The sequence below is a fragment of the Astatotilapia calliptera genome, chromosome 9 (genome assembly GCF_900246225.1).
Source record: "Astatotilapia calliptera chromosome 9, fAstCal1.2, whole genome shotgun sequence".
NCBI lineage: Eukaryota > Metazoa > Chordata > Actinopteri > Cichliformes > Cichlidae > Astatotilapia > Astatotilapia calliptera.
The window spans coordinates 12,964,950-12,979,571 of record NC_039310.1 but is presented as its reverse complement, the minus strand read 5'-3'; the positions used below and the strand labels follow the sequence as shown (position 1 = coordinate 12,979,571).

Genomic DNA, 14,622 nt, shown 5'->3' with positions numbered 1-14,622 from the left:
TACAAGAGTCTCAGCATTAATCCTCCCAGTTCACCATTTTTTGACACTTTCTCTCAAAAAGGGTCACCTGCCTTTAGCCCTTCATTTTTGTTCTTTGCGCTACAGACATACTTAATTTTTATTTTACAAAATTGAGGCTGAAAACGTTTAACTACACAAGCTCTGTAACACAGCTTTTATTAAAACTGCCTTAAACTGGTAGGATTGTGTCAATGGCCAGGACAGCATAAATCACCACTTACATAATTAACTAACTGTAGTCCTTCTCTGTATTTGTGACAAACAACATCAACCTAACTGAATTACAGAATAATTATGCAACACTTCTTAGACGTGAATTACAGCAACAGCAGGGTGTTACGCGAGGCAAATTAAGACAGACTTCAAAATATGGCTGTACTGTCGTGAAAGCATTTAAAATGTGGAGTTTAATGCCAAGTACCAGAGGAAACAGACAACAGGGGAGACTCATGCATGACACTGAATCACAGACAGGGAAGGGCAAAGACAGGAAGAGTCAGGAAACGGGGGAAGCAGAGATAGAATTTCACAGTGCATGTCTGTCTGTGTGAGATGACTATTTATAAAAGTCGGAGCTCAAAACATGATGCGGTATGACTCGCAGTGAATTTTATTCACTGGTTAATCTGCTTACAGACCACAGACATTCCTTTCCCGAGCTGTTTTCTGTATCTTAGTCTCTCCAGCACGTTTATCATCACAGACATGTATACCTTGGGATCATCAAAAAAAGAAGCCTTTTTGTAATGACATTCTTACTTCTTTATCTTGAATATAAACAAACCTTGTTTTTTAGTGCAGCAGAGATTGCCTGCCGCCACACAACCTGTTATGAGGATATCATTAACAGTGAAAAGGTTCCAGACTTCCTTCCTCCTTCTCTACCCTCCTCTAGCGAGCTGTTATCGATATCTCAGGGGTTTGTAAAAGGACAGAAAAAAACTGTGCACTTGCTTGCTAGCTGTCACTTGCTAGCCACTTATGACAATTCACAGTTTGAGCAGCAAGATAATGTAATGTACCTTTTGTGCAGCTGATACCAACAATATGAGAAAATTCAAAAATAAACATGGTCCTATATAATCATGCATTACAGGACAGTATTTATAATACATATGTCGCCACATGAAGTGATCTAATCTAGTGTATTAACATAATGTATAAATCTTACTATAGTGCACTTAAACTCTGCCTGTCCATGAAATCACGAGTTCAGCAGACAAAAACAGCACACGGGTAAATCTCAGTAGTTCTGCATATTATATATTAGCATATTTTATTTCTGAAAGTGGAGAACTCAATCAAATTGTGCTGTGGCTGATGTGACTGCATCAAAAAATGTCCCTAGTTAAAGGTTTTAATTTGAATGAGGGATTGAATGTGATATGGATTTAAAAATCCTACGTCGTCTCATGCTCAAGTTATCACATTCACAAACTCGGGTGTCCATGCTGGCAGGATGACATACCCCATCAGCCTTTAACGGGTAAGAACCCCCTGTGTGGCATAGCTGCATAAGCATAATTCACAGACACTAGGTTTCATCAATATTGCCAATGTCATACTGGAAAATAACTAGCTGACCACTGAAATTCCATATATCCTAGATGTTTGCTTGTGTGTAAGCACACATCTATGTGTTTCTTTTTCTTTTAAGCAGCGAGGGGTGCAGTGTTGTGTTACTATTTGCTACTCCTCTAGTAGAATATTAAATTCTCAGTGGGAGGCATATTGGAAAAAAAAGATGATATCAGCTCAAATGTGTATTATCTGTGTTATTATCTAACACCTTATGTAGGTGTTTAAATTTAATCTATACATTTTTTGCCTAAACATATTTGAATGTGTATTTGCATGAACGCTTGTATGCCTGCACGTTATTAAGTTTGTGCGTGTGGGTGTATGCACTGCTGCAATGTGTGTTTCAACTACACCAGCTAGTTTGTAGTGTTCATTCCCTCAAGGTTAAAACAAGATTGATTCCTGCTACAAGTGTGGGGCTTTAAATTCCACTTTAAGCAAGAATTTGAATGCAAGGTGGGCCTATTCACCTTTTTATCATTGCAGACATGCAATAACAATTAATGCAAACAAAAAATAATAACACCCCCCCCCCCCCCCCCCCCCCCCCCCCATAAACATGCACTGCATTACATCTTACACGTCTTAATAAAATATGTCAAAAGGGACGCTTGACAAAACACTCCTAAGAATAAATAACATTCACAAAGATTGTTGGCATTCTTTGCAAGAGTCATACAAGTCATGGCTGCTGAGGACAACTGTGACTGAATGTTATCATTCAAGTGGAATGTGAAATAGTTGTGCAAGTAAAGAAGATGAACAGCCTTGGTTTGGTGAATAGTAAAGTTTTCTGACAAACACTAATTCACTAAAACTTGACTGTATGAAGAACTACATTCACTAAGCCAAAACGGTTGCAGGCGCTGTCATGGCCAACCGAGACCACTTAAGTCACTAAATAAGAAGTAAAACCACAATTAGACGAACGAATGAAAGACACATACAATATCAATACCAAGAAAAGACAGAAAGAAAGTTTAATTTTTTTCCTTTTGCTGGCTGAAAGATTCTTTCCTAAAGCAGCTTTAGTGTAGGTGTGTGGTATGTAGAGCAGCTTGAAAGATCCTTGCATCCTCACATATCAAATTCTATCCACACATTCACATAAACATGGGAATTGCACACACACACACACAAACATATTCCATTAAAATCTCTCCCGAGGCCATAAACAGAGCCATGCTGGAAAATAACTGATATACTGTACATGCTAGGAGCTGAAGTAAAAAATTGTCACAGACAGCGTACCTGTGACTAGCTCTCTGATTTCCACATCTCCGGTCTTCCTCAGCAGGCGGACCAAGGCAGGAATCCCCCCGCAGTTCTTCAGGGTTACTTTGTTCTCATCATTGGCCTTGCCATACACCAGGTTTCTCAAGGCTCCGCAGGCGCTGCGATGGACCTCACTCATCCTGTGGTCCAGTAGATCAACGAGCAGCTGGATGCCTCCCTGTCTACGGATCTGAGTATCAAAGAAATCGAATCAATCAAATCTGTCGTAAATGAATAATATATATTAATAAAAATCAGCAGCAAGAAGTATTGTAGAGAATATTTTTTTCAATGCTGAAATTTTAATATCTTGTACTCCTGATGGCTGGTTATTTATCTATGCAAGTAGCTACTTCGTACACAGTGTGTATAATGTGTGTTTGTGTGCGCATGTGTGTATACAGCCTCCAGTGTCTGTCAGTCCTGCCAATCAGATTAACAGCACAATGTGGGCTAATTAAATATACTAATGACTGGGCTTTAACAAAAAATGACACTTAATTACACTCATTAGGGAAGAATAAGCTTGCTTGTGTGTGCCTGTATGTTATAGAATCTGCACGTTACCCGGCACTTTTTCTGTGTGGTTGTCCTCCCTTCTTAGGTTTTTGTTTCCTTTTATCACATTTTTTTTTTGCATATGATAATTGATATGCATGAACAGTTCACTTATGAATTGGAAAACTAACGTTAAATTTTTATCTTAATGACTAAAAGATGAAAGGCAATCATGGCAGCCTCCACAGATTCAGTGACTAGTGGTTGTTTATCCTTTTTAAGAAGGCGTGTAACACACACATTCCAAAACCATGCATCTGTTACCTTGATTTATTTTAAATGTGTATTTCAGCCACCAAAAGGCAGGCATAGCAGGGAAAAATTAAATTAATTGAACACTTCTTTAAACTGTACATGACGACTCACCTAACTGCACAGCAAATCTGTACCCAGCTACACTACTTGCCTTGTGTCTGCTACTATTTTTGCCTTGTAAATACACATAAAGAGAAACATGCTTAGCCACAGTTTGAGAAATAAACAAAGTCAATCAGTTTAGATTTATGATTATATCTCGATTCTGTGAGAGGGCGAGGCAGTCAGGACTGTTAGCCCAGTAGGGATCACAATGAGGGCACTCTGGCGTTACACATAATGCCTCCCCCCCATGGCGCGACACATATTGCTCTCTCCCTATGCTGGTGGTTTTTAAACCTCCCACATCACTTCTCCACTGCAGGGATCTTCATCAGCCTTAGGGGGCCAAAGAGCTTAAATCAGCCTGTGTTTGGTCCAGTCGACAGGGGTGTTGCGCTAATCACTAGAAACAGGCTGCTGAGATCTCCAGGAGACTAGTCGAAACAAGGATGGAGCAACTAGTGTGTGAGACAGAGAGAGAGAAAACGAGAGAGAGAGAGAGAGAGAGAGTGTGTCCCTCATGCCTCCACTTTTATTTAATCTCTTGAGCACTGCAACTGACAGACTTACTCAACCAGATAACTCCAGTTTTTCACAGTTAGATGCATATTCAGACTTTTTGAAACCCTTTAATATTTTTCAGCACGCTCCCCTCTAAACATGGGACATTAAATATAGAAAATACTTCATTAGTAATGCCTGCTTCAATGTGAAGCACCAGATGGATGGATTTTACTACGCAGACGAGCAATAAGACGTGAATGGACTTCCAAGGCTTTTTTTTGTTTCATTTTTTGGCTCTCGCACACTCGCACTCATACTTTTAGCGTGATTAAGTCAAAAATAGGTGTGCACACAAGCGCAAGCAATAACCAATGATAATAAAGATGCACATAAGAAGAGAGAAAGCGAGAGTGAGGGTGACACAAGAAAGAGAAAGCATGAGAAATGGAGGGCAAAGAGGATGTGGGTGTTTCATGACACAGCAGGAGTTTATCGAGCAAAATGACTTTGCTTATCTATTCAATTAAAATGGATTAAGGAAGGCAGTGAATGGCAAAATAACCTTGCTAGATTGGCCATACAATTTCCTCAACCTGATTTGCTGCCCCTCTTACGCCCTCTAGTCCCCACCTCTGCTCTTCTTCCCCTCCTCCTGTTCCCCTTTTCCTTCCCCATGCTAATTCGTGCACCTCTCCCTGTTTGTGTTTATGTCACACTTAATCTGTTATTCCACTTTGTATTGCCTCTGAGCTACATACAAGGCTTGGCAATACCTCTGTGCCTGCTCCTCATGTAAAGAAGATTAGAAGCGCTGATTGATTTGTCTTTGTCTCACGCTCTTCTGCGGTGGACACGGCTATTGGTAACCCATAGCGACAGTTTTGCCGTGGTAACAGTTAGCAGTGGTGACAGCTGAGATTGTGAGAATCAGAGATGCTGCCAGCATGAAAGCCGGCAGTGGGATACATGGGTGCCACGCACCTGAGACGGTGTCACGTGAAGCTTAACAAGCGTTTATGACTAACCACATATGGAACTTCAGCATTAACCACTAGCTCCAGACAGGGTGCATGTGAGTGTGCAGACAGAGAGGAGATGTGTCACACCTTTTAACCGTTTATGTATTCACACACAGAGGCAAGCATACACACACATACAAGGGGTTGTGTTGTCTTCACTTGACACTTAGCCTAGGGCTAACTGCAATTTAGAGCCTTCCAACCTTTGGTTAATTGAGTTTTTGGCCCAGGGCTAACATTTCCCTCTTGAGAATTTTAAACTGGGCCAAATAAACCATTAACCTATGGCTACCTAATATTGTTCTGAGGCAGGGACACAGCTAATTCTCATAGAGTTATCAGCATAAAAATTCACAGCTGTGAAAATGTACTGTAACAAATATACTGGAGGCTTTGTTGTATGACGAGGTAGCTAACAGAGAAAACAGAGCAAACACTATTCCTCACAGCAGCAATGTATGTGTTATTAATTAGGTTGTTTAAAAATTAGAGTGAATTATAGAGTAAAATGTTTTTAATTAAAGTATGTTGCTGGTACTTTTGCAACACTTACAGTTAGGTTAGAAAATCAAAATGTGATTAAAGCGTCTTTCAGCTTTACTTCAACGGTTTTAATAAAAGTATTCGATTAACTGTATAGGAACTGCAACCATTTTCAAAAGGAATGCACCAGCCAGTTCAACAACATCAACAGGCTTGGAAGTCCACAGATGGCAAATACAGTGGTTGATTGCAGAATTCTTTCCTTGGTTAAGAAAAATCCTTCACAACCTCTAACCAAGTCAAGGATGTTTTCAAAGACTCTCAAAGTCTTTAAAGTTGGCTCAAAAGATGCCTTTATGAATGTTAACAGATAACAACTCGTTATAGTCAGTAACAGAAATGCATTAAACTATGCCAGAAAACATCTAATAGATAATGGCCAAAAAGATGCTCCAAAAGCAACACAAGAGTTTCTTAAGGCAAAGACATGCAGTAGCCTTCAATGATCAGTGCCTGAACTGAACCCACTGAATCTGTACAAGCAGTATTTGAAGGTAGCTGCAGTAAAGGCTTGGCAGTGGCAGAGTATCTCAAAGGAGGAAACACAGCGTTTAGTGATATCCATAGGTTCTTGCTAAATCCCTTGAAGTAAAGCTGAAAGTCTGCACTTTAACTACACGTACATACAGTTTGATTTAAAACCAACTTATTAACCTAAATGTACATAAGGGGGAAAAGCTAAGTGGAAAATACGCTGTGAAGAGGGACAGAAACATATACTACTTCTGCAGCATCATTAAGAATCATTTGCTGCATTTCTCATCTTCCGCATTCATGTCTACTGAACAGATATTTACAGCATTTGTAGAGTTCACGGCCTAAAAATCTAAAGCCTGATTCTTTTGAGGCTGAGAAATGACAAAGAGTCAGGGGTCACATTCGTCCCCCATCAAGCCGCTTGTTGGATAAATGGATATTGATATGGCTGCAACCCAAAATGAATTACTGATGTAACTAAAGCTCAGGTTGAGACTGTGAGCCTGTGTTTTGCATACCCAAAGGAAATCTATTAGCTGCCATGTCAATGGTTCTGTTTTAATTCACTCTGTGGGAAATATACAGCATATAACTGGTTGTAGGTGTGAATTTAGTTATGTGTGTGGATGATACAGCATTTGTACTGTGTATGTGTCTAAAGATGCTATAAATGATGCTGAAGATGAATTTGGCAAGCTGCCTCTGCAGTCTAGGCTGCAGCCAGACCTCCATCTACCTTATCAAACACAGACACACACGAAACACAGCCTCTCTCTCTCTCTTTCACTTTCTCTATATCTGACTTCTCTTTCCTGCTCGCAGTATTTGTGTAGGAAAAAGAAAAATATCCATGCATATAACTGTAAATTAAAACATGCTCACACTGACACATCTAATCTAAAATGTCCACTCATACCTGTGTTGAAACATTTGTACACAAGCACATATAAATGTCATCGACCAAGAAACAAAACATTGTGTCATCTTATGTACCAGTTCCAAGATATCATAGGGAAATATTTTCTTGTTTTTTTCGCCAATATTTTTCTTCTTTCTTTCTAAAAACTTATTTTTTTCTGGTTTCTGTTTCTATCTTTCCACTTGTATTTGCTGCTACAGATTATGTCTTTAGCAATGAATAGGAACCATACTGTGGCTGTATTCAGCTGCTCACTGTGACTGAAAATACGAGAATATAAGCCTCTTAATCCAGAGTCATACCAAATAGCTGCAAAAAGCATTTACTTTCACATACATGTCACTGTATGTCTCAAGAACCAAGTAAATACTACAATGCAGGACTTCCTGTACATTATCTTTCTAAAACAATGCTTCTAAAACTTTATATGTATATAAAGTGAGGCAGGAAATCACAACTTAATGCAATAATATTTCAAATGACAAAAAAAATCACAAGGTTCCTTTTCACTATAGCCAAAAAGAAGAAATCTTAGTGCTGTCGAGTAATGTCTTAAATCACCTGCTACAACAATACAAAATTAAGTAGTTATTATTTTGTTAGAGAAGCTTTTAATTTCCTAAATGCCAGTAGTGATTTTGGAGTGACACACACAGATTAGACAATATAAAATGAATAGACAGTTATAAAAAGCTGTGATTTCAACTTTTTGAATTTAATAGCCAGTATAATTTCTGGAAAAAGAAAATCAATACAGAGCTTTGAAGTAAATTAGGGAGCACAAAAAAAAAAGTGACTCGCTAAAACATTCACAGCTCATTGTCCTTTAGTAGTCTGCCAAATTTGAGAAGCAGAAAATAGAATGTATAAACTGTGTCTTTGTTACACAATCTAACCTTCAACATTGAAAACAAACAAAACCGTGACCTTAATTGTTAACGAAATTTATATCCTACTACTCCTGTCAGGATATTCTGGTATCAGATAATCCTACAAACAAACACAAATCCATCCATGTGACATACATGTAATATTGCTAACGTAATTGGGTGAGTTCCTATGAAAATGTGACGTACATGTGAGCTAAAAAAATTTATGACAGGAAATGTGAAGTAAAGGCGAAATACAAAAAAAAAAAGAAAAAAAGACAGGAATTTTCCCCTTGCACTAAAATCCTGGCACTACTCTGCAAATAAACGTTTCTTCTGATTGTTAATTTGAATTCACCGACACATAAAATTACACTTGTAATCATGCAACGCACTCATCCTGATATAGACCTGTCTACTTCCCTGCTGGGTGATTGGAGAAGTCAAAATGAACAAATGATGTGGACAAAAATCCAGGAAGTTAGTAGTGCCATTATGTTTCCTGTGGTTAAAGAGAAGAAGGGACTGTCATGGACAAAACTCCATCAAATGAAACCTCACCTCTCTTTTGAAATACAGGCAACAATGCTGGGCATCCTCTGCACACGGCCATAAACAATCAGAAGAGTCTGTTCAGTGACAGGTTGCTTGTCCCCAAGACAAGAACTAACAGACTTAAAAACTCCTTTGTCCCACACGCCATCAAACTGTTTAACTCCTCTCTGGAGGGGAGAGGGAGGGGAAACAGGAGGACAAAGGAGGGGGGAACAACTAAGCTGTAGTGCCTCTTCACCTCACTGTGCAATACCTTGTGCAATACTTTTTGTAAATAGTCAACAGTGCAATAGACTCAATACTTGAAATGTGCAATTCACTTGTATTTTTATTTTTTATTCCTATTTATTCTATTTATCCCCTTTGTATATTTTATTTATATTTGTCTCTGTATTTATATATGTGTGTGTGTGTGTACATATATATATATATATATATATATATATATATATATATATATATATATATATATATATATATATATATATAACAATTCTGTAACTGTAACTTCGGTCGTTGCTGTGCTTTTTGGAAGTCGAATTTCCCAGAGGAACCCACCCGAGGGATTAATAAAGTTCTATCTTATCTTATCTCTTATCTTAGGCACAGACCGGGTCATAAAAAAAGCCCATGTGTGTAACTGGATTGAAGTAATGCTAATCAACGTGCGCCCCTGCTGGTCTTTGTCTTTGCTTCAAAGCGTTAATAACACATTTTTCTTTTTGTCTGCTGATAAGCAGGAGAGAATACAATTGACAATTTAATGCCACTTCATGTGTTTGGAAGCCTTTGTAATAAAGCAAAGATAGTCATACAGACATTTTAAACTCTCGCTTGTTTAAAATGAAAGAAAAAAGTCACTTTCTTACAACTCTGAAGATGAGAAAAGATACATAACTGACAACAAAAGAAAATGTTATTAAACATCCAAGCTAATCATAATGATACTAATAGTAATTATGAAGCAGTGACAGTTATGATCATTTATTTTATATTTACCTTTGATTGAAATGAATTGATTTATCATGAAAATTAGTTTTTATAATATTATGAGATGAAAGGAAAAAAAATATGAGTTATGAAAACCTGGAGGAAGTAAGAATTTTCCTCTGTTTCTATGTAAAACATTATGTAACCAATATGAGTTGAGCTAAAAGTTGTCCATAGTTACCCGACCATACCATAGTATGCTGCTAATATGGATGTTGAAAATACTGCTCTGGAGGTTCAGCAGCAAAACATCTCGTAACAACAACAACAAAATTCCCAATTAGTTTGTATTTAAAGCATTTTTAAAGCTCACAGAGCTTCTTTGACAAGGACGACTGTTGTTCTGGTTAAAGCCACTGAACTCTAAAAGGTAATTTTAGCTGGCAGAGGACCGCTTTCTGCCTCATGAGTTTATTTTGTGTGTGTGACTGGTATTTTAACACGTTATTTTTGAATCAGACTAATATGTTAAACACCAGAGGCACCCAGCAAATCCCAGTTTCTCCAAGGTAAACTTTGTGTCTGTGTGTGTGTTTGTAAGTGGAGTCTGGTAGGTTGAATGCAACAAACGTAATGGCTCTGGTAAAATATCAAATAATGGCTGTATGGTGATGCGGAAAAAAACCTTGAACTAACCAAACTAATACTTTTATGTTCTCCTGAACTAAAAACTTGATGAAATACTAATACAATCTTGCTATTCTTTAAAGGCACTAATGTAATCAGCTCTGGAAAAAATGTAATGCTAAAAGCTAACTATGAACTTAGAAACTTTAAGACTTAACCGTTTGCTTCTCTCTGACTCTCTACGCTCGTCTTATATTTTATTACAACCGAATTCACTATAAACAAACATCTTTAACTCCAAACAGTCTTTGCATGTACATATTGTCATGTCCCTGTTGTCAGACAACAGAACATACAGGGGAAAAAAATTAACATACTCAACATATTTACCAAGCAGTTACTCTGAACTGAAATCTCGATTCCTGCAATTTCAGTGTTATCTGACAAAATTTGCATTCACGTAAGTTACAAACAAAAACTGTACTGAGATTTTGGCTGTACTTAAGTAATTAACAGAGTCTCATTCAGGTCTGTATCAATATGGGTGTAGTTTACTGAAATCAAGCTCAAACCCAGAGGTACAAAGGTATGGTTTAAAAAACGATTTGGATCGAAACTTGAAATACACATAATGGCAACACACATTACAAGTAGCATGTCTTAAAGTGGTCAAATGTTAGAAAAAGCGGACCTTTAAAGGACAGCTGACCAAAAAAACCCCAAACAAACTAATATAGTGATTTTACGTGTTGTGGATCATGAGAGGGTGATGAAGAGTAGGGGCAGTGCATCACCTCTTGATAGTGACTTATGCAATTCCCTTGGACTTGGTCTCCAGTGGTCTCCCACAGTCCCAGTTCCTGACTAACATTATTAGTGTGCTATTAGCTTTGTACGGTGCCAAACATTCCAGTCTCTATGTGTGTGGCATTGAGCTGTAGTCTTTCTTGTAGTCAAAGCTGAGGCTGGTCTATCTGGTCTTACAGTCCTAGTGTAGTGCTGTGTTATCCAGGAGCTGGTGCTTTGGTGTAATTTACAATGCCCTACTACGCCCTAGGCTGTGCTCATGTATTAACTCATGTGCCTCATGTGATTCGTGTGTGTTGCTATAATTCCAGTCCAGATGAGTACCTGCTGTTAGTAGTCCCACTACTTCAATTTGTACTGCCACGCGTTTATGGAGTGGTGTTCTTCTTTTTCATCCACCAGGTGTAGATCGTGCTAAGTCCTGGTGCCGTCCAGCTCTTCATTCCTCCAACAACAACTCATTGAGGAACGTCTGCCTTTGTGATGCTGACTGGCTCTTGCTCTAGGTGCTGGTGTTATGTGCACCTTTTTCTCCCAGATATTCTTCTGGGAGAACATCTTCAGCTCTGGTAGGTCTGTCCTAGTTGTTATCCTAGTCTTTCCTATTATTCTCTTGCAACTAAGAGTACATCCTGGTAGCATCCTTGAAAAAGGCCACTCATATTTTTCCTCCTGCGTCTCTGGTGGTATCTCTTCAGCCAGAGCTGTAACATTCGTTTGGCAGTTTCCAGAGCCTCATCTTATACTTTTCTCATGATGCCTTTCTACACTTCACTTAACCAACTAATATCCTTTGAGCTTTTCTGATTTCTCTACACGCATTCTTGATCATATACCCAAGTCCTTCTAGGATTACTGAGGCAGGGGTATCTAATAGCTCTGTGATACGAGTAGTGTGGATGGTGAGCAGAGCAGTGGTCACATCTGCAATAATCTCCTCTGATAGGACTTTGTCAGTGAACTGGGGGAGTTGTGCCCTTGGTTTGGTGGCTAACTTGAGTCTGGCCACAATCAGTAGTTTCCTCTGTTACTGCAGGTATTATCAGGTTCAGTTACACTGCTCTCTTCTATCAGAGTTGGCTTATTATGTTCATACAGCTCACTATTCTTCCCATTGTACTGTAGACTCTGGATCTCCAGCTTTAATGGTAGCTAGCTGTCCTCTACTGATGTTATAACATTGAGCTACCAGGTGTTTCTCGATCAGTGTGGATGCCGGTCATCTACTCATCCATAGTCCTGCATGATATCATATTATATCTATCTATATCTCTGTCTTTCTATCTATATCTATATGTGTGTGCGTGTGTACATGCGTGTGTGTTTGTGTGTGTGTGTGTGTGTGCATGTGTGTATGTGTACAAAAACACTACACTATTTGGCTTCAATATAGCAAATGGATCTTTAACCAAATTAATGTCCCATATCTGGCTTAGTGATCGTCAATCAACTTTGTTTTTCATTAAAGACTATTTAAGAAATACAGCTTAAGGCACATCTCACTGTGTTTCTTATTGCATCATATTTCACACACTGCATTGCTGTCATGTGCATTGTGCACATGTGGAAAAGTGGAAATGTATCTCGTGTTTGCAGAGAATATAAGTGTGTTTTTGTTTGATGTGATCCAAAGTACAGGCTGAATTCTCTTTTTGTGTAAACAGTGTTTAGCCACGCCTGGGACCCAAAGCATGACAATGAAACAGACTTGATGAAGCCAGGCCAAAGATTTCGCTGTCAACGCAATGTTTTTTCACCATTGTTGGACACCTCTATTCAGGCATAATTGGATCCATTATAAAAGACACGAGCACTTAGGTTTCTTTCAGAGCTGCATGGGTGAGGGGAAGGGAGAGGAATCAAGTGTGATGTTTTTGTATGGAAGTGTGATTGCATTTCTGTATCCCTGCGTGTGTCTTTGTGTGGGTGGGTAAGTGGGTCGATGTGAATGAAAATTAGCCGCGTGCATGTTTACATGTTTAATTGCCTTTGATTTGCAGAAGGTTAATATTAATTTTTCTGTTTTGTATTGTGTTATGTCTATTTGCATATGTGCACACATTGTGCTGACACACATCACTTTACATCTGTGCATGAATGAGCATTACAGTTATATGGGATCACTTTTCATTAGGCTGCAGTTGCAGCTATTGACTGCTTCCACTGAAATTAATTTCATATAGAAAAAAAATGTCAATGTTCTCAACTGCGTGTACTTGTAAATTGATTCAGAGGTACTGTAGACTGTGGAGGGGTGTGTGAATTTGTGTCTGTTGAAGGAAGAGATGCAGATTTGAATGCATCTGCATGTGCCAATGCCACTGTTTTAGATTGCCACTAGCTTTATTAAAGGGTTTATTAGAGTGTTTCAAAGGGGCTTCACCGCAAAATTAGTTTTGAGAGGCAAACCTGCTGCTTCGGGACTAATTGAGCTTCATTACCTCAATAAATACAAGTCAGTAGAATGCACATCTTAAGAATGGTGATTGTGGCAAGCTTTATCAAGCAGAACATCAGTGTGAAACTGGTTAGCTATTGCATTATTTCTCAAAAGCATTCCTCTGAATAGGTTTGACAGCATCTTCTAGTCACAAATTATTCACCTGTTTTTTCAAACACATATTTTGATGGCTTTCATTATAAAAGTTACAATCATTCCCTTCTTTGCAACACTGATTTTAATCAAATTCTCACATGATACTAAACCTGCGCAACACACTGATAGACACAGACAAGGACATACATGTACGCACACGTATACACAAACCTCAGCTTTGATCTTGTTGTCTCCAAAACAGAGATGCTGTAGGTAGGCTGCAGCATTGGACTGCACCGATGGGAACTGGTGCTGTAACATCTGGATCACCTCTGGCAACTCTGGATCTCTCCACCCAAACTCTCTGCAGAATGACATACAGAGACACTTTTATTCCTTCAGCAGGTTAACAAAGTTTCTCACTGAAATGAAAATATTACCTAAAAGTAGTTCAATAAAATCAGAGACTTTTTTTCAGCCACAGATATTCAACCATGCATGTCAACGTTAATGCGGGATATAAAGAGAAAGTCAGATGGATCCAAAGGCAGAGCATGAATGAAAGAGAGATTTAAATGTCAAAATCCACTCTGCTCTGTTTTCAGTACAAGAAAACTCACTTCTAATGGGAGAAGGCTTTAGAAACTAAGCAACACAGTGGAACAAAAATGACACAGATCACCTGCTGAATGCCTAATTTGCTGAAATATCGTCATTTTCATCCAACACAAGTGCAGGAAATGAGAGAAAGTAAAGATAAGGCCACAAAGCTAAGCACGTGGCAATCATGAAAACTTTAATAAATGGATCAAAATCAACCACAAATGGTATTAGCATTTTAGCATAATAAAAGACAAGCTGGATTTCCTTAGAATAACAGTAAATCTTTGAAACCTTTTGAGTTATTTCAGATGGATGATTTGGAGCATTGTCATAGCAACCATGTGTGACAATTTTTTGAGAGGTAACCAGCAAATGTGAAGATGCTAGGGATTATCATTTTGAAGGTCAAGCTGAAGGGCAACAGCTTATTTGTACATTTGT

General features: G+C 38.5%; 1 protein-coding gene across 3 annotated transcripts in view; it reads right to left on the bottom strand.

Annotated features, from left to right (window-relative positions):
• Positions 1–14,622, bottom strand: part of ctnnd2a (catenin (cadherin-associated protein), delta 2a) — a 255,788-nt gene that overhangs the window by 63,724 nt on the left and 177,442 nt on the right. For all 3 annotated transcript variants that reach the window (XM_026179361.1, XM_026179364.1, XM_026179362.1), the window contains exons 13-14: positions 13,810–13,942; positions 2,854–3,067 (exon numbers count right to left, since the gene is read on the bottom strand). In XM_026179361.1, coding sequence (XP_026035146.1) covers positions 2,854–3,067; positions 13,810–13,942 — 347 coding nt within the window. The remainder of the gene's footprint in view (positions 1–2,853; positions 3,068–13,809; positions 13,943–14,622) is intronic.